The 24888-nt window shown below is 43.0% G+C and overlaps 1 protein-coding gene across 7 annotated transcripts in view; it reads left to right on the forward strand.

Moving 5' to 3' along the window:
• The first annotated feature begins 271 nt into the window (after positions 1-271).
• L3MBTL3 (L3MBTL histone methyl-lysine binding protein 3) overlaps positions 272-24888 on the forward strand; it is an 86316-nt gene continuing 61699 nt past the window's right edge. For 2 of the 7 annotated variants that reach the window (XM_075498728.1, XM_075498733.1), the window contains exons 1-3: positions 272-402; positions 10452-10563; positions 23217-23328. In XM_075498728.1, coding sequence (XP_075354843.1) covers positions 323-402; positions 10452-10563; positions 23217-23328 — 304 coding nt within the window. In that variant the 5' untranslated portion in view covers positions 272-322. Of the gene's footprint in view, positions 493-588; positions 742-1651; positions 1809-2051; positions 2479-10451; positions 10564-14153; positions 14198-23216; positions 23329-24888 lie in introns of those variants that run through there. The other 5 variants (XM_075498729.1, XM_075498730.1, XM_075498734.1 and 2 more) reach the window with 5 other exon arrangements.

A 24888-nucleotide genomic window follows, 5' to 3' on the forward strand; every position in this document is an offset into this window, starting at 1 on the left:
CGGCGGGACCGCCGAGGACCAGACCCCTCCCAAGGCAAAAAGTGCAAGGCATTATTTTCGAAAGCGCCCAAAATAGCGCGCGGCTGCTGCACAAGTCTCCTTATTATTCCTGCAGCGTCGGCAGTAAATCGGGGGAGCCGATGCACCTCCGCCGGAGCCGCTGCGGGCGGCCGTATTTTTGGCGAGGGCGATGACTGCCGCCGGTCGCCGGCTGCCGGCGGCTGGGGCGCAGCGGCTGCGCCGGCGAGGGAGGAAGAGCGGCGGCGGCGGCGGCGGCGGCGGCGGCAGTTTCCCCTTTCCCCAGCCCTGGCTCCGCGGGCGCATGCTCACTTGTGCCCGCAGCCCTGGACCATATTTGTCAGGACTACTCGAGAGACGGAGAAAGAGAGAGAATTTGGGGGGGTAAGGAGCGGCGGGTTCCGATCTAATCCGCAAGCCGTGTAGGGAGCTGCGATGGCAAAGGCTGGTGATGGGTTGTGATTTTCCCCCGAGGTGAGGATGAAAGTTAGAGAGAGCGCGAGAGATAAAGGGAGAGACGCACCTCCTCTCCCTCCCTTACGAAACGTATCTGGGGAAGGGGAGGGGGGCTTCTCCCCCACCACCTCGAGCAGGAAGGATGGAAGTTAATGCCGGGGAAAGTGGGCAAGTGACTCGCAAGTGGCTGGGGAGCGGCTGGGGCACCGGGGATCTCACTAAATCATAAGTGTACGAGTGTGAAAGAGGAACAAAAGAAAGAGAGAGGTGCCTGATATTTCTTTTTCTCTTCCCAAACACATGAAGGGAGTACATGTCTATGTCTATGCGCTATATATTTATATACATACACAGGCACGCACGCACGTATGTGTATGTACATATATATATATACGGGGGAGGGAGCTGTGGAAATGTGTCGGGGGGGGCCTTTTTGGGGGGGGGAGGGGGTTCCGAAGGGAGGGGGAAGGGAACGGGAGAGACATTTTGCAGACTTGCCCCACCAATGAGCTTGTCAGTTGGCTCCATTTAATGACACTTACGGGGCACCGCCGCGCTGTTGGGAACAATGTGATGCGGGTGCAGCGGCGGGGTGGCGGGGGGGTGCGTGTGTGTGCGGGTGTGTGTGTGTATGTGTGTGTGCATGGGTGTGCGTGTGCGTGTGAGCGCCGGGCGGGGAGGGAGCGGAGCGGAGGGGAGGGAGGGGGCTCGCTGCCACCCGAGCCCCCCCCTCCCCAGCCCCGGCTCTTTGTTCACACAGGCTGAAGGACGGGGAGAAGTGCGGGCTGCGAGGGGGCAATGCGCAGCGGAGAGGGGTGTGAAAAAGCCCCGGGTTTTTTGGTCGGAAGCGGCGAGAGGTGGCGGCTGCCGGGATATACCGGTTGAATGTGCCGTGGGTCCCCGTGTGCGAAGGCCCCTTCAGCGCGCAGCGGAGAGAGTTTGTATTTTCCGTCGCTCCTGCACTTTGTGTGGTTGTGTGCGAGAGATATTTAAAATATAATCATCTCCCAATTTCCGCCATTTTGGGGAAAGTTTGCACACACATACACATACCAAAAAAAAAAAAAAGCTCCTAGCAAATTTTTTTTTTTTAAAGAGGCGGAAAAAAAAAAAAAGTCTTTTGCTCGAGTGCTCAGTTCCTGCCTCTGTGCGGTGCGTGCGCCGCGCTCGCTGCGGCAGACATGTGAGGCGGCGGGGAACGGCCCCTGCCCGCTCCGGGCTGCGTGCGGCGGCGGGGCCGGCGCCTGTCACCGCCGCCGGCTCCGCGGGCTGGCCTGGGGGGCTCCCGGAGGCTGGCCGCGGGGTGCCGGCGGTGTATGTGAGCGCACACACACGTGAGTGCGTATTTTGCCGAGGATGGGGGCAGGGGGCAGGGAATAGGACGCGGCTTTTCTGTGAAGTTGCGCGCTCTCGCCTGAAGTGCGGCCGGGGTGGGGGAGCGGCCCCCGCGCACACGCCCGTCTCTCCCTCCCCGTCCCCGCAGCCGGTGCATATAACAACAGGATATAGGCACACTTGTTCTCGCTAACGTGTGTGAGGCGGCGTTCTGTCGGCGGGGGGAGGGGGAAAGCGATTTTTTGGGGGGGAGCGGCGGACGACGGGAAGGCGCTCCCGCGGAGCGGCCGCCCGCCCCCGGCCGGGGCTGGGGAGAGGCCGCCGGGGCGGCAGCGCCCGGGGCGGGGGTCGCCGCAGCGGAGCCCGCTCCCCGCCCCCACGGCGTTCCCCCCCTCCCCGTCGGAGCGGGCGCACACGAGAGCGTGAGAGAAAAAGTTGCAGCGCGGGGCCGGGCGCTGGAGGCTGCGGGGCCGGGCGGGGACGAGCCCTCCGGGGCGGCGGCGTGTGCCGGCCCCTCCCGCGGGAAGGGGTGACTTCTCCGCCGAGGGATGCCCGGAGATCGGCTGCGAGGGCCCGGGGAGCAAACCCCCGCAGTCCCCTAGAAAAAAAGCGAGCTCGCCCCCCTCCTCCTCCTCCTCCGCGCTGGGGGAGGGGAGGAGGGAGGAGAAGGTAACTTTTTAATTTTTTTTTTCTTTCCACTCGGAGACAGCCTCCCTTTCCCGGATCCCGGTCTCGGGGGGTGGAGGGGGGGTGGGAGGGAAAAAAAAAAAAAAGGCAAAGGACCCGGTAAACAAGCAGAGTCCCTCTCTCGTTGTGCAACTTCCTCAGGAACACTTAACACCCAGTTCCTCTCCCACCCCCGCCCGCACCGCGCTTGCCCCCGCCGCCCCCCCCACGCCGGGGCTGGGGGGCACTCTTCCCCTGCTCGATTTAATTGCCCGGGGCGGGGGGGGAGAAAAAAAGGCAAATTCAGGAGAGAAACGGAGCAACTTGAGAACCGCTTTCCCCGAGCGCTCCCTCCGACGAGCCGGCCGGGACGGGCGGGCGGGCGCTTTTGTCTCGGCGGTTCTGCCCGAGCCTGGGGAAGACGCGGACCTGAGCCCGGGTTTTCTCCAGAAAGTTTCAAGTGCAGCAAAAACACGCCGCAAAACTGGCCAAGGAGGGACCTCTGGTGGTAGGCCGCGGGCTGCCGGCGCCGGGGAGCGGCGGCCGCGCCCGCCGGGCCTCGCCGCCGCGTTCCGGCTGCCGCGCCGCTCCGCCGCGCCGTGCGGGCGGGAGGGCGGGCCGGCTCCGGGGCGGCCGCTGCCGGGGCCCGCCGGCTCCCAGCCGCCCCGCCGCGGGTGGGCCCGGCCCGGCCCGGCCCACGGGCTGCGTGGGGAGCGGCTGGGGGCGCGCCCCGTGGCCGTGTCACTTGTCCCACTCGAGAGCGCGGTTTGAGCCCCAGTGAGTAACGCTGCTTGGAAGGGAGGCCCCTGGAGATGCAGCAGCCTCCCCGGGTGGTGAGGGTCACAGCCTCTTCCATTTCTGTTGGTTACCTGTGCTTAATAGCGTGGTGTATGTAAGCTGTACAGTGAAAGGTAGCGTGAGTTGTATTTTCAGTTTTGTTCTATTTTATTTTCCTTTTTAATTTCCCTTGTACAGTTGAGTAGCCTTGGACTGACCATTTTTGCTGTTTGTTACTACTCATGAATGGATGCTCAGTTGTGGGTGCTAAAAATCAGGTGATGAGCGTAAATAAAACTCGAGATACAAAAACTTCAGCGCATGTGGTTTTAGGAAATAGCCTATGTTCAGGATCGTAACACAGTTTTCTTAATGCAAATTTGAAAGCTGTTTAGGAAACCCGTGCTTATTACCAAGGAAGTTATCACATTCCTAGAAGTTTATATGATGAACCTCTGTAGGAGAGAAACTCCCTGAAACTAGCGGCTGAAGGCAGTAACGCACTCCACTTAAATCCGGGTGGTGCCGGGTACTGGTTTTTTCCTGGTGTGACTTCAGCGGCTTTGACTGTGGTCCAGTTGGTCTTCTCCTGAACTGGTGCTCTAATGAAGGTGGCTGAAGCAATCATCTTCTTGGATGGTTTTTGTTGTCAGTTGGGCAATTGCAGTGAACTCCGGTTTTGTTTGTTGGTGTGGTGGTCTATGTGTCACCTTCAGTTTAATGCATTTTTCTAGAGTGTTGCTTTTAAAGGTTCTGGTAACTTAAGAAAATGATTATGTGATGAGTCCTTTTCCTCTGACTTGTTCAGTTTTATTGGGCATCACCTATTCTGTGAAGAGAGATGGCTGACTTCTTGTGGGCTATTCCATTTACTCTTTGGGGTTTTTAATACTGCTGGTAAGTAGGATGATGGATGGTGAGTGATGGGTGTGAGGAACCAGTGATTACCTGGCATGGGGCTTACTGAAGAAGGCGATAGTGTGTGTGTAGTCGTAGCTTACTAGTGCTCCAGTAGTAGGACTGCTCATTACAGTGGGAGATATGAGCTCTTTATGAATTGGAGAGCAGGGAAAGTCTATAAATGCAGTAACCTGCTGAGTGTATTTAGGAGCTAGAAAAAGGTGAATTCATTGTTTAAGGACAGCAGAGCTCATGGAAGCTGCTAAGAACTGGCAGAAGAGGAAGAGGAGGACATGAGTCAGACAAAAGGAGTGTTCAGACACATATTGAATTAACTTGGGGTAAGAAATAACAATTTGAAATAGGTCAGGTGATCTTCAGTGTGAAAATGTGGTGCGTCACAGTTCTTCTCAAGGAGGTGTCTGCACAGCAGAGGGAAGGAGGCACAAATAAACAAAGGCAGAAGTTTTCTGTAGCTTTTGGTGCCTGGTTCAAGGAATTAAGAGAAATTAAGACATAGGATTTCAGAGTTGTTGTACTCAAGTCTTAATATCTGAGTTGGTTAAACTTCCACTCAGGACTGCCCAGACAATAACAGAAGTAAAGGAGACATGAAAGCGTTGCAGAGGAAATACCTTTTTGGTGTGAGATACAGGTTCTTTATAAACAAGATAAAAGTTGTCAGTGCTAAGTTTCATTAAATGACAGGATGGCTTTGGTATTGGGTAACTATTGTTATTACAGTGTTCTGTGGATATTTGAAAATGAGGTAGTAGATGAAGGCTGTGTGTAACTGTGTTACCCAGGTACGGCAATACCTGTGCTAGCTCGCTGACAGAGAACAGGCTCAGGTGAGGACAGCGTGAACCTCCTTTAGAACTGGTGCAGACTCAGGCTTCACAGCGTTTTGTAGTGCATCTGTGGCCAGATTCTTTCTGTGAGGAAAAAGGTTTTAAGCCGAAGTATTGGGAAGAGAAACAACTATACACAGTACTCCCGGAGAATCTAGCAGGCAGAAGAGTAGCGGCAGATAAAATAAGAGGAAATAATGCTAAAGGGACATCATCAATAGGAAATCTGGTCCATTTTCTGTTACAAGTGTTAAGAATGGCAAAGCATTTTACGTTGTGGTCCCTTTGTGAATACATATATAAGCTATATATCTCATCTTTAAAATAACTTGTAATAAACTTCATTAGCAACAGGCAAAATAGTGAAATTTACTCAAACAGCTCTTCAACACACAGAATGGTGGAACTAGTAAAGTAGTTCCTAAACAATAAAACATGAGATTTTGAAGGAAATGTGTAATCTGCAGATACTTCTTTTAATGAAACATTAAAATAATTGAACCATTAAACAAGTACAAAACAAAGCATGCATTAAAATGTGGTGGATAGCCTCAAAGCATTTTACCATTTCCTGCACCGTTCCTGTTGTGGTTGTTTTTCTTTAAGTGAAGAATCAGGTGCAAAAAGATGAAGGGTGAGAAAGAGACAAGTGTGGCGTGCACCCAACTCAAAGAGAGGATTGCGAGGAGAAAAGCAGGGCTCACCCCGGTGGGTTTACAGTCGGTTGGCTTTGCTTTTGCTGTCATTGTGAAGCTAGCTCAATACAAAGTCTGTCTGAAACAGAGGGAGCTTATGTTGCGAGAGGTAATTCTGCTTCATGTAGCTTCAGCGGTGTAACAAGTCAGCCCTGGTAGTATTCACATTCTTACACCTTAAATAAAGCTGAAGCTGAGTATCCACTTGTCCCCCGGTGTCTAGAAGTTAGTGTATTTGCAGCTCTGGTACACTGAGTTGTCCCCTTCTGATACACTTAGTTTTCCTGATTTACTGTGTAGGGAAAATGTGTCCCTTTAGCCTATGGGTGCTACCCCAAGCAGCCACCTCCTTGGAGATGCCCAAAATAGTCATCTACGATATTAGGACAAAAAAAATCACCTGTTGCCTTTGTTTCTGAACATCTGTCAGCGCTGGTGTCACCCAGCCCTGTAGGGAAGAGGGACCATGGCTCGGCTCCATAAGGACATCGCCTCCCTCGGGACCTCTGTTTGGCCCTTGGACCTCACCCTTGGTGCCACTTGCTGAGACCTCCTCTGGCTGGCTCCACATGCCCGGTTTTGCCTCTCCTCGCAGGAGCTGTCAGCTGGGGAGAGGACCAGCATGGGGCAAATCTGCTAGGTTATCTTGTCACGGTGGCTACAGAAATCCTCAAAAGTAAAAATAGAAATACACAGGGATGCATAAAAAGAAAAGACATGCTACTGCAGACAGGTTATGCCAGTCTGGCAGTGCTGACTGGTGGCTTTACTGCTGGAATCTCCTCTCTCTGCTGCCCAGTGACCCCGTAGTGAGTTGGCCCTGCTGGTTAGAAATCATACGGACATTTCACAGGTGGCATCTTAGATTTTCAAAATTTGGGTAGGTGTCAGGTAGTTTCTTAAAGCACTGACTGAAAGAATCCTATTACTACTTTTTGACGTATTCAGTACATAACCCTATAATTATTTCAAAAACTACTTGTAAGTTTAATTGGCATATTCTCTCCTGTTTCTTTGCTTTACATCTTTAGAGAGTCTTACAGCAGATGAAACTATCTCATTTTTAGTGCTGTTATTCTCATTAAGTATCTCCTCTGTGAGGTACTCATTTATTGTTGAACCAGTTGGTAAAAATGAAGGTTTTTCTAAAGGATGTGTCTTGTTATTTTATATGCTTGCTTATTTTAATGGATTTATTACATACGTCTAAAACAAAGTTAATGTTGAAATATTAACATGCATCACACTCCTCTCTAAATGTTATGGCTTATGACTGTGAAGACTGGAGATACAGTTACATCCCTAAGAGTGGATTTTGGAGATGCTTTTGGAAGATGACTGTTCCAAGTTCTTATTATTATGTCCTTTCCTTCCCATCAAATGGCAGTCATTGTCAGGCATAGGGACAGTAGTGTAGTTACTTTGCCCCTTATTCAGCTAGTATTTTTACTACTTTTCTGGAAGTGTAGCAACAGAAATGATAGCAAATGAAATCATTGTGGAGGGAGTTATACTAGTTCAAAGAACTATATCAGAGCTTTAAAAACAAAATGAAAATGAGTAGATAAGACGTTCTGTAGTTTTCTTTGTTCTGTGATTTAGATGTATATATTGTGATGATTTCATCCTTTTTTAGTACTTCATTGCTGTAACAATTTAATTGGTCTCTATCTCCCTCCTCATTATCATTAGTAGAGGGATATAGCCCTATCTTTCATCTGTTCAAACTCAGCAAAGCTGGAAACAGATATTTTGTTAAATGTAATTCCTTTTTGTAAATTCATTTCTATCTGCATTGCCCTGTGACCTTTTCATCCCCACCAAGAACACTTCTGAAGGCTGCAGAATGTGAAAGTACAGATTGTACCTTTGATGTTGAGTTAATTTTGAAAGGAAAACAATAATGAATACCTTATCAAACAATAGAATATATCATTATTGCTGATTGTTACCTGAGGAAACTTTGTTAGGTGTGAGTTAAAATTTGTATGTTTTCTTGAGAGAAATATGCCCTGAATATTTCTGTTACTAATTTTTTTTTTTTACTTTCACAGTTTACATCCTGCCTAAGTAGGCTAGGCTCTAAGATTTTTTTTTCCCCCGTGTCATTTTTTTCCAACTGTTTCTGTTACAAAGCGTGTCTATAAGGAGAGTGGCACTATCGGAGACGCCAGCATCTGATGGAGCAGCTGTCCGCTGCTCCTCGCTCCATGGGACAGCGGCTGCTGCGAGGAAGCGTTTCCCCACAGCCTCCCAAGTCTCTTCCCGTCTTCTGGCATGCCTTCTGCAGAAACCATTGGAACATGTTTTCTATAATAAATAAACCACAGGAGGGTTGAGTGAAGTGTCCTCTAAATAGGGTGGTAATTTAGGATTACTTAGAAACTTCAGTTAATACAGAACGCAGCTTTGTGTTTGCTTAGCCAGGCTAATCGTGGGGAGCTCATTACACCAATGTGCTTAAACCAGCATGTTTCATGTCCTTAAAATTTCACGGGTTTCTGGGTAGATCCAATTTTTCAGCTACTCCTTAGCAGCTTGGGTCTTGTGCTCTTGAGGGAAGGCCTGTGCCTCTGCCATTGTGCGGCAGTTCAGTTTGGTGGAAGCCTGCTTGAGTTGGTCTGCTGTGGTGTGGAAGGTTGGATGCTTGGTGGGCTTGAGCTCGGCATTGTACCATGCTCTCGGGTCAAACAGAGATTGTCCCAGTTGTATTGCAGGAGCTGCCCTAAGGTAGGGTGGTGGATTTTGCCTGGGAGTGATTTTAAAGGTAAGGTCTATGACTTTGGGGGATTTCTCAGTTTGCACTGAATTTGTTTAGATTTATTGACATATTTTAAAATTAATTTTTGTGCATTGATGGTATGGTTTTCAATACTTTCTCATAGAGGATTACTGAAATAGAGATGGAGAAGACACATTGAATCATGTGGTTCTTTTTACTTTAAACATGTAATGTGAAATATGTGAAGTTTTCTCAAAGAGCCTTTTGTGAGCCTTACCCGTCATATGCAATGAGGGGGAATGCAGAATTTCACCCTAAGCAGTGGTTACCGACTGAGGTCCAGTTCCTGTCATCCTGTTGATACTGTGTAGTGGCTGTAGTGTAACGAAAGTACTCGTGGAGTAAGGTGTTGCTCCGGGTTTTAAAGAATTCTGCTAGAACTGAGGAGGAGACCAAGGAGAAATACAAGGGGTCCACACTGCGGACCCAAAACCAGAGCAGTATCTGTCTGTAGTTGTGGTATTACAGTGATTGGTACAATTTTTCTGATGGAAAAAAATGTATATTCGACTATTCTTAACACAACAGAGTTAACTAGCTAAGCATTTTTCTTGTCAAACTTTCAGTAAAAAGCTTCTAGACGACCTGAGTTTACTTCTGCTTGGTTTGCATCTTTTTCGTTATCTGTGAGTGAACACATATCACTCAGTCTTTTTTGTGGAAATTCCAGATTTCCAGAGAGTATTAATACATATTTGCAGATTTCGGGAGTGGGAACGAAGTTAGAAATTAGATTTTAGAAAACAAGGTCAAGCACTGAGGAAGCTCTCTACCTATTTGAATTTCAAATACTAATACTTGCAGCAAAAGTTTGCAGTCTGTAGACAGAGTATGAGGCTTAGAAAGTGTTTGTTAAAAAGTTCAGAAAGTGTAAATTTGAAAAGGGGTGAGCTTTTGCTAATAGTTCACAAACCGAAGACAGAGCTAATTTTGCTGCACGTTGTTTCAGCTGCTAGGCATACTGCAGAAGTTCATCAGAAAGAAAACGAATGAGTCAGATTTCACATTGAACAAAGAGTAAATTAGGTGCCAGGCCACGGATTTAAAGATTACTGGGTTTGTAAGAAGTGGAAAGGAAGAAGTTGGTGGTAGTCACAACTGGCTGCTAGAAACGTTTGCAGTTCAGTGCAACTGATGCCATCTTTGTGGCAGTGACAAGTGGTGGGCCAAAGCCAGGGGTCGTGGCAAATGTTATATACTTCTGTTGCTTGTGCAAATTATTTGGGATAAGCTCTTACCACAGAAGAACATGTCCAAGTCAACTATTTCTGAAGATAAATATTCTCTCCTCTCTTTTTTCACTGTTCTGAAACAGAGGGATCCAGTAAAAGAAAGTCTTGCAAAGCAGTAGTTTTCTCTGGTGTATATGTGTTTCTCTACACGTAAATAAATTTTACAAATGCAAATCAGAATTTAGTGAAACTGTATGGAAACAGACAAGGAATAGTTGGGTGTCCTGAGTCAGACGGTGGAAATGAATGACAGTTTCAAATTAATTCTGAAATTTTAATTTGAACTTGGGCGAAGCATTCACATCAGCATGTTATCTGATATTAAGGAAAACCAGTTCTATTAATTGGTGCTTAATGTATTTATTATAGGCATGCATTCATGTCTTGCCTTCCCCAGAACAAATGTTTTTCTTAGGTGTACTTGAGGTATGTTTTCCCCATGTCAATTTATTTGCAGTTTGAAATTTTTCATTTCTCTCCAATACAGCCTCATTAATAGCCTCCTAGTGTATAAAACAGGTATTTTTTTTTAAGGTTTTAAAAAAATTTCCCCTTGTTTTTATTACATTAGTGTATATTATCAGCATTGTCATCAGTTGTCTGCATTGCCAGTGTGCTGAGGGAAGCATTTGATACTAATCTATGAAGTGCATTTGAAGAACTGTCCAGTGATATAAGCATTAAACCACTTGTAGCCTTTTCAGATAAAATCTTTTTATTTTTTTTAATTTTTTTTTAGTACATGCATCATGAATGAATCTGCCTCTAGTGGAAATGGTCAAGAGTTTGATGTATTTAGTGCTATGGACTGGAAGGATGGCATAGGTACTTTGCCAGGAAGTGACCTAAAGGTAAGATACGTAATTTTTTTAATAAGCGAAATAAAAATGTTAAATGCCAAAAGAATGCATTTCACAAGCTGGTGTGTAGGTATCTGCTGTTATGAATAAAACATGAATCTGCAGCTCTGAGTTAAGAGACTGTAGCCTGTTAGCTTTTAGCTCTGGAGTTTCTTGATTCAGTTTCTGGTGCTGGCACAGACAGCCGTCATCCCTGTAGGAAGGCATAAATTAGCACTGCCTCACTATACAGACAGAAGTAATCAAGTGCACAAAATCCAAAAGAAATCTTAGAAGTTAAGTGTGAAAATTCAGTCCACTTAGAGCATTATATTACCGCATCACTAAGAATCTTTATACTGTCATTTACTCTTACGGTCTCATATTCTTAGTTCTTCTTATTTCTAAAAATAGTTTATTTTTGCTGTGCTTTTGTCATGTGGGTGCCTAGAAAAGTGAATAAAGTGAGTTGGTATAGTTTAGAAATTTGAATGATATTAGAATAGTACTTTTAATTACATTTTTCACAGTGGTTGTATTTACTGAAGTAAATTATAACAACTTTATTTTGTTTTCAAAATATTTTATGTATTTTTTTATCTGATACTTTTTACTATGTTGTCAGAAGATGTCCTCTGCTGCGTTAGCTAAAAATACAGTTTCGATATTAGAGACTTTCTTGCACCTATTTCCTGTTGACTATAGTCAATATTTTAATATCATTCCATTTAGATTAACATTGATGAGGTTTTATCATAGTTTATTTTTTAAAAGGAATCTCACAAGAACACGTGTGTTTTTTAAAAGAATATTATATCCCTTGGTGCCTGATCCAATTTCTATTGTTGAAGTAAAGAGTCAAAAAATGTTTGAAATTCAGGACATACATGTTGCGAGTGTGTTTTTGTGTTGTTGTTTGGTTTTTTTTTTTTTTTAAATCACAGAACCATAGAATAGATTCACAGAATAATTTTCTTTGGAAAGGACCTCAGGACACCACCTCTGAGCACCCTAGACCTCAGGCCAACTTAGATCAGGTTGCTCAGGGCCTTGTCCAGTATGGATTCAGTTATCTCCAGGGTTGGAGATACCACAATCTCTCTGGGCAACCTGTTCCAGCATTTGACCATCCTCATAGTGTTTTTTTCCTTTTATGGATAAAATTGGAAATTCCTTTGTTGGAATTTACCCTTTTGCAGCTTGCGCCTGTTGCCTCTTGTACTTTTACTGTGCACATCTGAGAAGAACCTGGCTCCATCCACTCTATATCCTCCCATTAAGTACTGGAAGACAGCAGTAAAATTTCTCCTTCTGTTCTTAAGACTGAGCAAACAAGTTCACTCAGCTTCTCCTTGCATGTCATCTGCTACAGCCCCTACTTGTTTTGGTGGACATCTGCTAGACGTGCTCCAGTATGTCAGTGTCTTTCTTGTACTGGACACAGTAGTCCGCATATGGTCTCATCAGTATTGAATAGAGGGGAATAATCAGTTCCCTCGACCTGCTGGCTACCCTCTTGCTAAAGCAGCCCTGGATGCTTGCGGCTGCCTTTGGTGCCAGGGCACGTTGCTGACTCATGTTCAACTCATAGTTCTTCTTCTGCAAAGCTGTTTTCAAATAGTCAGCCCCCGGGCTGTCCTGGTGCACGCAGCTATTCCATCCCAGGTGCAGGGCCTTGCACCTGCTTTTGTAGACCTTCATGAGATCTTGTTAGCCCATTTCTTCAGCAAGTCGAGGTCTTTCTGAATAGCAACTCCCATTTCGTAATTTGCTTTTGCTCCTGTACGCATGTAGAAGCCTTTCTTGTTGCCTTTGCTATTTTCTTCTCCAGCTGAGCTTTGGGTTTCCTAATTCTGTCATTGTACGCTACAGCAATATCACTATATGCCATCTCTATATAACATTTCCCCAGTTTCACCTTCTGCTTACTTCCTTTTCCATTTGAACTAAGTCAGGAGCCCCTAGTTCATTCATGTTGGCCTTCATCCACATTTGCTTAACTTCTTGCACATTGGCATGCATCATTCTCCTGGTGTGAGGTCCCTGGAGAGATATGCAGGTCTCCTGGGCCCATTTACCCTTTAAAGCAGTCTCCTGTATGATCCTGCCAAAATCTGCCTCTCCTGAAGTCCAGTGCTGCTATTTCAGTATTTGTTTTGCTCGCTTCTTGCAGGATTTCAGACTTCACCATCTCATGGTCATTGCTGCCAAGGCTGTCATCAGCCTCCACAACCCTGACCAGTTCTGTATTTTTTTAAAAAGTCCAGGCTTTTAAAATTCCTTTCTATTTTAATAAGCAACATTGTGTGAAAGGCAAACATAATATTGAAATGTTTGAGGAATACAAAAGGGAACAATGCAGGAAAATAAAATAATCTCATATAAATCACTGGTACGTGCTTTGTTCAGTTCTGGTTACCCTATGTCAGGAGAAACAAAACCAAAGCAAAGGTGGGGTCATTAATTAGCAGAGGAATGGGAAAGCTTCCATACAAAGCGAGGGAAAGGACTGGAAGGAGTAGCTGAGGGTAACTTCAAGAAATCATGTAAGAAGATTCTTAACTGTGTCCTGTTCAGGAAAGCACGAGCTTCATTTTAAGGTTGCTCTTCTGGGTTTTGGTTGGTTTTTACTTTTATTTTTATTTGGAAGCAAACAGGTATTTGATTTTTGGACAGAGATTATTTCATTGGTCCGGGCATTAGGGAAGACACAGTCAGAGTTGTGAAGGTAATGTACCCAGAATGATGAAAGATACAGAGACAATTGCCCAGGCAGCTCATTCCGGTCTTTTTTTTTAAATAGAAAAGTAAGGGGTTACTGGATGAAATTGAAATGGAGCCATCCTAACACTGACTGAAGGAAGAGTATTTTCTAACAATGCAGAATTAGCCTGAGGAGCTCACTGGACCAGGGAGCATCAAGACTCAGTGGAAGACGAGACATTTATATAGATACCAAAACAATTTGAGCTGTTAGAATAGTAAGGATTTTTAAGCTTTCGAGATAATGGTAACAACTCATTTTTCAGGGCTGCTACTAAATACTGATGGTTAAAAGGGTGACTAATCCCTTGAGATTGTAAATGTGATCGTGGAAGATAAGTTACGCTCTTTGTAGAATTCTTCGAATACGGTTAATGTGGATGGTTTACCTGAACTGACCTGATAACAGAGTATTTTAATACTGTGTTCTGAACCTAAAGAAAATGGCATTACATAGCAGTTACTTCTTGTAAGCTTGCATGTGTCTTTCAAAAATTACAATAGACTTGTTGCACTAAAGATATCAAACCATTGCCATGTATTTACATTGAAATGTAATTGAAAAATCTGGTGAAAACACTGTAGGAGCAAGGTGCACAAATCCAAAGATTCTATTTTTACAGTTTAGTAATAGATTAGAGTGCCTGGGGTTTTTATAATAAATAACAAGCAACTATTCATTGCAGACAATGTATTGCTTACAGTATCTCACATTTAGTCTTTTCATAAAATGTTGGGGAAAATTGTCTTTGAACACTCAGATTTGGTAAACTATATTGTATGAGCATGTTTTAAGTTAAACGTATACCAAAATGTTGAAATGCTGCTTTTTAATATAGAAGTTCTGGGGAGTTACCTACTTGAAGTCCTTATTTTTAGTCATGTAAGTCATATGGCATTTGCTTGTCTTCACTGCTTGCATGCTTATTTTTACATATGCACTTTTAAAGAAATCTCTTTTCTTGTGTGCTATATTAATATCCAGCCTCCTCAGATTATCAGGCAAGTATATCTGAGCAACCATTCTTTTTAAGAACTGCTTCATTTTTGTGAATATAAGTTCCTGTATGAATAAAAGCTGGTAAAAAACTATTGTAAGTAGTGTAAAATGCTTGAAACATTTACAAATAACTTTTCGCAAGATTTTCTTATCATTGCTTAAATTTAACTTTTCTTATGATATAGAAGAACAACTAACTCAGAAATAGGACACTGCATTATTTCTGTTTGTTACGAAGTCCTTTGGGCAGTTTCGCGCCTACTAGACTTTACTGAAATAGGCTGCACCAGGGGGCACTCGCTTCCCAGTCTAATCAAAACAAGGGAGCCAGTCAAGATACCAAGCGTCTGTTCTCAGCCATGCCATGGTCTCTTATGTCTACATCTGTTTCCACATCGGTAAAATGCTGAAAATGTTATTTTCCTGTGATTTTGTGCAGTGTTAATTATTAGAGTTTTGTCACCCATAGTTGGAGAAGGCTGTGGAAATACATTCTCGTGCAGATTTTGTTAAAACTCTTTAGCAAAATTAGTCATAAAATAGTTAATGCTTCTTGAACGCTGCTTTGAGCATGCTGTGTGACAGATAAATAGTGAGTGATTGTGCAAAATGCTAGAATTTTGAATTATACAGGGGATAGGGAGAATTAAAAATTGTATAGTATGATGCACCAAAGACTGAGAACAAAAATTTTAGCATTGTATATTAGTTCTTTCAAGATGTTTAAATAAAACAGAAAACTTGAATTCCAGTAGAGTTTAAAATAGTTTACAAATTACAGAATGCCTTCATGTGGCAGGCTAAGTAATGTATGCTCATCTGAAAAACATCAGTGCTTACCAGTTACTCTGCATGGTGTGAATGTAAATGTGAAATACTCTTTTTCTCTTTTTTTTTTTTTAAATCTCTGTGCCGAGTGCAGGCAGTAACACCATCACTTCAAGATTTAAATGTACTCATTAAATTGGAAAAGCTGTAATAATTTACAGTCACTTCCTACTGCAGTGACAGGAGTTTATGAAGTACTTTGTAATGAGTTTTCTAGTGCTTGTGTTTGGAAAGTGAGCTGTTATATACTGCATGGACAGAATTTTGGTCATTATTTCCAGCTTGCAAATTGTGCTTGAATGGAGAAAAAAAAAAAATTAATAAATTTGATGAGGAAGGAATTAACCTGTAAATAAAGTTGCGCAGCTAATGTCGTAGGAAACCAAATATAATAGTGGAACATGAATGGTGGAATAATGGTCAGTGGTGCTCGGTATTTCCAGCTGTGCTGTGAAGAAGGTCATGGTGATTCACAGTGCTGTGTTTCTGGATGCGTAGGTGCAGCAGCTCAAGGCAGTAAAATGCATCCTTTCACCTGCCCATTCTGAAATTGCATTCAAGTTTGCCTGAGATAATTAACATTTTGAAAACAACTTATTTTTTTCTCAGTTGATTATACATTATACAGCAGAAGTACTGGTAGTGTCTCAGGCAATAACTGACTGCAGTGCTTTTTTCGTGCAAAGCTAGTTCTGCCCTCACGCAGTGGCATGTGCTGCACTGAATCTGGGGAGCCATTTCTGTCTCGGGGGAGAGTCCCTGAGAGTGTCCGTGGGAAACATAGACTGCCGGGAACCGGTTAAATCACTGCTTCCACTGGAAAGGTGTTATTCTAGAGAGAAGCTGGGTTCCCTTCAGGGAAGCTGGTAAGGGGTAGTGCAGGGAGGAGAAAGCAAGGCAGAATAGACTTTCTCTGACCACGCGTGAGCCTCAGCAGATGTACGTAGTGGCCTGGTCTTTTCCACATGGAGATAACTTTCTTCTGTTGCAATCTAATGTAATTAATTAGCTCATGCTGTGCTTCATTGCCATAGATTTCTGGTTAAAACTTTGCATTGTCATAAACTGATTTTACCTTACTTAAAAAAAAAAGACCAAAAAAGAAATTTCACTATTAAAATTGCTAAAAATCCAAAGCCAAGAAGTGCTGGGATTAGGTTTACCTTTGGATCTTTAATTGGTCTTTCTCATGTGTAGTCACGGTAGAGTCTTCTCTTACGTGATCACATGCTATTTTACCACAAAATCTACCGCGTCATTTGCTACAGATGCTGTTAGGCTTGTAAATAACTGGGCAGAGGATTTCAGGAAGGAAAAGGAATAGTTTTGTGATTAATGCAGGTAAATCCCACACAGGAAAGCTTAGCACTGCACTTGCTTCTACCACAGCCTTCCTGTGTGGTGCCGAACAACTCACTGGAACCAAAACTTTGGCAAGTAGCCATTCATTTTTTATTTGTCACTTGCTTGGGTTCCCCATGAGATACTAGCGTTTGGTGTTTAGAAATATTCTGGCTGAAATAATTCGAAGCCAGGGTTGCTTTGTAGGTCAACTTCTGGATCAATAAGCATCGTCTTGGCAGGCCTTGACTTCTGGCTCTGTCGCTGATTTATGTGTCACCTTAAGAAAGTCTGTTTAGCTGCAGTTTCCTACTCAAGTAGAGATAATAAGGCAGACTGAGTTTGCAGTGGAGAGAAATCATTGAGAAGCCCTCTGGTACTAAGATAATTCTTGAGCACTCCGAGCCGGGGGGGGGGGCATTGGAAGAGCCTGAGGAGTGTCTAAGAATAAAGTAGATAAACATTACTGCCGACAAGACTGAGGTACCTAAGCTTTCAGTTCAGAAGTGATGAGAGAATGTTCCTATTATTAATTTTTTGGGGGAGGTTGTAATTTGATAGTAATCCTTTCCTGCTTGTGCCTGCCCAGATAGGAGAAAACTTTTCCTTTTGGATGCAAATTGTTCTTTCTTCGTTACTTCAGGATTAGCCTATTGCAGTGTTACTGAACCATCTTAAAATCAATTGAAGATTGCTTGAAGTGCTTGACTTTCTTGCTGACAGCATCATTCCAGTGAGAGGGGGTCTGGCCCTGCCCCTTGGTTGTAGTGTGGAATTTAATCTCTGCTGATTATGATTTAGGGAGCCCTAAATAGCCTGGGATCCTACTTAAGTTGTCTTTTGCTATACTTGCCAGAGCAGGAGCGTGCAGGCAGGATCCCATCTCGTCATTAAAGAAAGGGAATAGCCAGGTGCAGCGACATGTTCCCCTAACCTTCTGAATCCTTGAAAGAGTCAAAATTTTGTGACCAGGCAAGCATCAGGGGTCACATGCTTACTGAGTGCTTTGAAATAAGCTGGGAGCAGAGTACTCCAACGATGAAGAGCTAGGAAGAGATATTTTTATTTTCTTTTGTAAGTGGCTGAGAACGGAGGTTTTGTTTCAGGAATTACTTTGCAATGCATTGTAACAGTAATTGCTAGAGTGCCTAAAGCTTTTTTAGGTACATACTCTGTGTTATTTCAGTTTTGTTTTTTTTTTTTTAAAGAAAGTAAACAGTCATTCTACTTTCAAACCTTGTAGAGTAAATAAGACTGGCTTTACTGCTTGAAGAAAGAGTATAAAAATACCCAACAGCTGCCTCATTTCTGAATGCTATCCAGCCCCTGCCTGGGGCAGGGGTTCTGTGGAAAAAATAGTATGTGATTGTGCACGTGAAGACTGTATCACACACACACAGAAGAGGGGAATGGTTGAATGGACAAGTTCTGGCATTTACTAACTTATTCAACTTAAATAATATGTAAAAAATAGTTTGGCATGTAGCAGGATGTGGTTGGACAATACAGTGTCTATCGGTGATTCCTTTGCTTTAAAGAGAGGAGGAGCTGTAAGATGCCAGAAAGGCTCTGATTTATCTGAGCAGTCCTGCTGAAATCACTGTGATTAAAGGGTAATTAAAATCAAGAATGAGGATAACTGTTTCCTAACCAGAGATCTGAGTGTAGTTCTTTGGCTTGTATCCCTGGAGTCCCAGGTGTCAGTCCTCTTGACAGACTGCTGTGTAACTCTGCTACTTTAAGTTTAGTTACTTCATAGGCATAGAGTTTACTCAATTTACTTTTGTTTTGGATAATACATATTTTTCAGGTTTCTTCTGAGCTAGTCCACAATCACACTGTTGTGGGTTCAAGATGAATTTTATTCCTGAAGTTACTGTCAGAATGCAGCAACAATTGTCTTTATTGCAGTGAACTCTTTGTCCTTATCTTGCCCAGTAGATGGTAGTGTTGGCTGTTTTTTCTAATTTACTTTAAAGCTGTGCATTGATACCTGGGCTTTTTTATTCTTTTTTGCCCTTTGTACTTAAGTTGTTCTTCCTTCCTCTTCCTTTTTATTTCTGCCTGTTCTCCCAAATAGTATTTTTACCTTGTAGAAAACAATAGTAGCCTTTATTCTGTTTTGATCTCTGTGAGTACTGATAAGATCTTTTACACTCTCAAAAGGGCACAAGTAACAGCAAACAGAGATAATCTCATCTTTGTTACTCTGAATTGGGCACATGCAGCAGCTGGGACTTAATTTGAAACTAGATCATATCTATTTCTTCCCAATAGGTTTGAGTTTCTTAAGAATTAATCTGCAATATGGTAGACGTTTTGCATTGTTTGCAGATTTATCCCACATAGTGACAAATACACAGAGTATTTTTATGAAATGTGGAGAAAGAGAACTGAAAGCCCTTTTAACATATAATTCCCCCTACATAAAACTACAGAGTGCCTTCCAGCCTGCATGATAAGGCAGAGAACTTCCATTAGAAACGGAAAGGTTGTGAAGCCACTGGAGGAGGGACAGCAGAAGTCCACGTACGGTGTTATGCTTGGTCACGTTCACTGAGAAAAAGTGAATTTCCATGGTTGAGCCCAGCACATGGTGGGCAAAGAATGATGGGCTAATCAAGAAGATGGAGCACCATTTTCACAAGACGAACAGAAGAAGCTTGTGCTTAGCCTAATAAAATTAAGTCTGGGCGTACATAATTCCTTGCTTCAAATGTATACCCAGAGAGTAAGTGCTGGGATACTAGAGCTGTGTAATCCATAGGGTAATGTTTGGTTAAGAACAAATGGTTATAAACTGACTATGAATAGATGTAAATGAAAAGTTAGAAGAAGGTTTTTTGAGAAAGAAGTTCAGGAGCGGACTTTCAGTAGAGGCATTGCTAACAGAAAATCTGGCCACTTCTCTGTTGCACTGAAACATGAAATACTTTCTGTGATACTATTGCCTGCAATAAACAAAGGCTTCATCTCATTGACTTATGATACTTGTTCCAGTCCTGTGTACATTTTAATGCAACTGTAATTTTTAAAAAAATGTTTATTGATAGTAATTTTGATCCCTGTAGAAGACCTTAGCATGTAGACAGACAGAAATGGTTCAGAAAATATTTATAATGTTTGATTATTATCTATTTAAGCCTTGATTTCCCTCAATGTGTTCTTTATTTGTTAAGTGAATATTAAAATCTTCCTGGGGATTAAATTAACAGTCATATAAGCTGAATTCCTGGTATATCTGAGCATTGTTTCCCAAGAATGTGAAAATGTATCTCAGCTCTGAGTGGAAGGAATTTCTAATGATGTTTAGATGGAAGCTGGGGTTTAATTCCCTTTTGATACTTGTGGAAACTGCTAAACAAGGCAGCTAAGTAAGTTCTGTGTTGTACACTTACCCACTAACAGTTGGATTCATCCTGCCAACTCAGTTTATGATGTATTTGTGTTAAAAGAACTGCAGTAACTTGAAAATGTGTATTTTTGCCCTTGTTGCTCACTTGTACATGAAACTTTGAAAGGTAAATATTCTATCCAAATGTTACATTTATTTCTGTTTATCTTACTGTGGATTCACTCATGAAAGCTGTTGAGATTTCTTTCTCTTCTTCTTCTTCACCTTCTGATCCATTGGGTGGGATAGAGAATTATCTTCTTAAGAGGTTACTTGACTTTTGTCAAATGCCTGTTTGCAAATTTTAAGTGGATTAAATTCATACGCAACAAGCTTTATAATTTATTGTCTTTTAAATACTGAAGTGACAAAAGTCAGGCTGCTTTGTGAGATTATTTTAAAAGTACTTGATAATGGCCTGACTTTGTTTCCATCAATGGGAATTTTACTGGTTGCTTTAATGAAGACAGGTTTAAGGAAAATCCCTTCAGCCAGTGCAAATTTATGTATTTACTTAAGGAGTTTTGTGACTTAAATATTTACTTCTCAGAAAGCTATGTATCCATCCTCAGAAGTTAGCTCAATGGCACTGTTTCCTTCCCTCTGTATCACCTGCTGCGAACTTCCAGACTGTCAAGACACTTAGGAAAGTATATGGGAGGACTGCTCTTACTATATTTTAGCTTGGATCACCAAAAATAGAGGAAATATTATGACAGTACCTTTACGTTTAGTTTTTTTGTCGCCTACTTTCTAAGTAGAAGAGGCTTACGAAAGTGTTGAATTTTTTTCATGGACACATAAACCACCATTAATCTAGATCCTTTTTTGTCATGCTTCCAACAGTAGACACTAGCTGGCACGTTGCTCTGGCAGCTCTTATCCTGTGATGGCTTTGTGCAGCATGCTGCTCTGTACATCTATTTATCCCGTTTTTAAGCAATTAACCTCTGCCACAAGTTTTTCGTTGCTTTTCCTCCCCAGCTAAAACCAGAGTCTGAGGTGTTTTTCCAGTCAGCTACAGAGAGCTCGGTGTGCAGAGTAATGCTGAAGCTGTCGCTGGGGAAGCAGTGGGTGAAAGCAGACATACCTGCTTCAGGTTTGCGTCCAAGCAGGAGCTGGAGGCCTCTGACACTGATAGAGGCGAGGCTGTGGGCAAAAACAGGAGATACCGAGGTCAAACGAGGCAGCTGGCCCAGAAACGTAGTTGCTGCCTCCTGCCCACTAAGGCAGTAGCAAGTGGTTACTCTCCATCACTGGGCCCATCTGAGCGGGGTGGCCTGACTATTGAAGAGCTGCTTCCTTACCGGTTTGGCTCTCGCTGCCGTGAAGAACCTTCAGTGAAAGGGTAGCTGGGAGCAGCCTTCCCTGCAGTCATCTGTCTTTCATCATTTGATGCCTGTCAGTCAGCCCCTGAAGCCAGAAGGGCTGGCGGGTCCTCCCATCCTTGCGTACTGTGGGAGGACCCGGTGGAGGAGGAATGTACGTGTAGTGTCAGGGCTGAACATCGATCGGATCATGCAGAAATATTCCAGGTATTAATTGGACTGTTCAGAAATACCTTTGGTGTATATATGTTCCAGCTGACGTTGTATGAAGGTGCAGGAGAGTGTTTCCAGAAGCTGGTTAGCAACCTCCCTGTGACCTGTTGGTTGGTGGGCTGCAGCACCGTGTTTTAGTCTGCACTCGCAGCCTGCTTGCTGAGCCAGCTCTTGCAGAGTTAGAGCTCTTGGAAGCAAGGAAGGTTTTCCTTCTGGCATCCACCTGTTGCAGAGGCAGAAGAGCACCAACAGCAAAAATGAGCTTAACCAAAATAGGAACCAGGCTGGGTGCGTAAGTCAGCCGCAAGACACAAGGATCCTCTTCCGAATGGTAACCCCACTGCTCTTCTTTGGCTGGAACAGCGTGAATGTCTGTCCATAAACTGGAGTATGAGCGTGTGGTGTTACTGCATTTGGTTTCCTTTCAAAGCTGAACTCCTGGTCTTTCAGTCCAGATGGATTTATTGACAGTTTGTCCGCACTTGCGTGTCTGTTGTGAGTGTGGCTGATCGCAAATAAAAATCATGGCTCCAGAAGTCATATGACTGTGTGAGGTCCTCCTCTTCTTCCTCTCCCTCCCCTCAGCTTATTATTTCTGAGCTGCTCGCATTCCTAAGGACTTGGTGGCTCTTTGCAAATGCTGAGCCTGGAAGGACTTTATCAGTGAAAGAACACTGTTGTGGTATGTATGTCTTGGAGCTCACCTTTGCTTTCATTCAGAATGGCTTATTTTCGGTGCTATACTGAAAGGCAGGGTCCAAAGTGAGTGGGAGTGATTCATCCTGCAGCCTCCGGAGGCACAGAGAAGATCAGTGTAATTCCACTTCTCATTTTCCCAAGGTAAAGTTGCCTGACCAGAGAAACAGAAATAGGCTTCATGCTGCTGCCCTGAAGGAATATTCTCACAGGTGGGTGCTGGGGAGCTTTGAAAGACTCTCTCAGGCATAATTTTTCCTGTTGATCTCCATTGGTGAGAGCACCTCGCTGCTAGAGACCTGTCCTCTGTGGCAAAGCTGAGAGAGTTACACCCCTTCGCTGCTCAGAGCAGGGACAAAACGTTGCCTTGAGTTCAACCCGTGTAACCAGCCGGGCCTGCAAACCACGTAGTGACTGGGAAGCTGAAGTTTATTTTCATCTGGTAGCGCTGTAATCATGGCGGCATTTGGAAGATGCTTTTCTGCTGGCAGCAGGATGGATATCACTCCCGGTGCTCCTGTGTAAGCACAGCATGTGGGGTATTGTTGAGCCTTGCTTCTGGCTGACAGTAGCGTCACGTTCAGCGTGTAATTAAACAGCTCATAAACTGCCTTGAGATGTTTGTTTATGTGCACTTTACAGCGGAGAAGTACTGTGTTTTCGGAGGATGCTGAAATTTCTGTACTCTGTGAAGCATTTGTATTTGACGTTCAGTTCCCTTTTCCTCGACAAAAATACTCAGTGACTGGAGTGTGTTATTCTGCTGGCAATGAAAAGCATACAGTTAGGAGATTTTCCCATGAATTTGTTACTGATTTTTTTATTCTTGTGTATAAGTTAGATACCGATCTGCATGTGGAGGAATCTATATCAATATCTATTGCAAATTAATATTTTTAGATAACAAAATGAGTTTGCATTTTGCTTGATAGAAAGAAGAAAGGCTTGTTTCCAATTCCTTGGGGATAAGCAGAAACACATAGAAATTAAGTAATATGGTGAGGACACCATGTGAAAACTATCTTGGTGAATAGAAGAAGATGCCGTAAGAGACTATTAGTAAATTTTTACTATACTCTATGCCATTTGTTTTGTCTTACAGTTTAGAGTGAATGAATTTGGGGCCCTGGAAGTGATTACAGATGAAACTGAGATGGAAAGTGTTAAAAAGGCAACTGCTACCACAACCTGGATGGTTCCAACTGCTCAAGAAGGTCAGTTAAGAGGCAGTAAACATTTGCTGTGGTAGACTGTGTTTTTGTTTAATGTATCAGTTTTTCTTAAAGATTACCCCCCAAAATAAAAATACTTGCTTTAATGCACAGAATATCTCAGGATGCTACCTGTTCCTTGGGATGTGAGTAAGTACAAAAATAAATGCCTTTTAAGTTAAAAGGAAATAATTCCACTGTTAAACATCTGAAGTTCAATTACAGCCACACTTTTTTCTAACAGTAATTTTTTCTAAGTTTAGAATCAGTATTTTCCCTCTATTTAATTTGCAAAGTATTCAATTTCTTACTTTAAATTATTGAGAATGTTTTAGATGTTATTTTTGTTGAGCTGGTTCTCCAGACTGCCCACAGACTTTACTAACTGCCTACCGTTCATTTGTGACCGGAGTTCCGTGCACTGTAAAGTACCTTCACATGATACTGGCTGCTGCTCAGCTGCTACCACCGATGTCAATATATGTCTGCACTGTTTCCTTGTTCCTGCTGACTATGCTTTTTTACAGTATTAAAATTAGTGTGTAGTAACCATTTATGTTTATCTTGAATGATAAAATTCTAATAGTCATAGTATCTGTCTACCAAATGAGGTGTTTCCTGGATTTAAAATACTGATGTAAGGAGACACCTTTTTTGTTCAAGGAAAGTTGGTTTACATGGTCATAAATTCTGAAAATTTTGATACACTGACTCCAGCAATGATGGAGTAGCACGAAAGAGAATATCACAACTGGTTTTCCGATTACTTACAACTACCTAGGATTTTTTTCCTTGTTGATACTATATTTTATCAATTTTCTTTTAAAATACACATTCTGTAAGTCCTTTGAAAAGCAGACTTCAAGATTTCGGTTTAGTAATCGTCAGTGTAAGCACGATAAGCAAAGTCAATGAAAGTTTTCCTTTGCAACTCCCTCACCATTAAGTCTTAATTGTCGTGTGACTTTAGTGAATAGGTGAAACATTTACACCAGTGGGAAAGTAGTTTGGGCCTCAGCTGAGAGGTCTGAAGCTTCAGACCACAACTACTCTGTTCTGTAGGTCTGTCTCCAAGGCAATTATAGTTATTCAAGATTTAAATCTGTGATGAGAGTGGCAAGTGTGATAGCATAGTAGCACAACAGGTTCTCTCCTTAGACAGAGAGATCACAGTTATAAGCATACAACTTCATCCCCTGCGGTCTAGTAAAGTGGAAAAAAAAATGTTGCTACTGAATTAAAGTGTGTTTATGGACACATAAACATACCAAGTAAGCATCCTACTACTACCTTACATTGTCCTTGATTAATTTAATCCTCCCCAAAGATAAAATTATTGCTAAAATTTTCCATTCTGAGAGGAAATAGTTGTTTTGAACCACTAATGATGCTGGAGTGTAAATATAGCATGTAAGTTATATATTCTTCTAGTGGAGGTAGTCTGCACACAGGAGTTCATTTTACTTCTCTTTCAAAGACAGTACAGTGCTCAAGCAAAAGAAATAGCTTGTGACTTGAAATTTGCCTTTTGGGGGGGTGCAAAGTCAACGACCTGCTCTAGAA

This window comes from Mycteria americana, chromosome 3, assembly GCF_035582795.1.
Source record: "Mycteria americana isolate JAX WOST 10 ecotype Jacksonville Zoo and Gardens chromosome 3, USCA_MyAme_1.0, whole genome shotgun sequence".
In the NCBI taxonomy this organism is placed as follows: Eukaryota; Metazoa; Chordata; class Aves; order Ciconiiformes; family Ciconiidae; genus Mycteria; species Mycteria americana.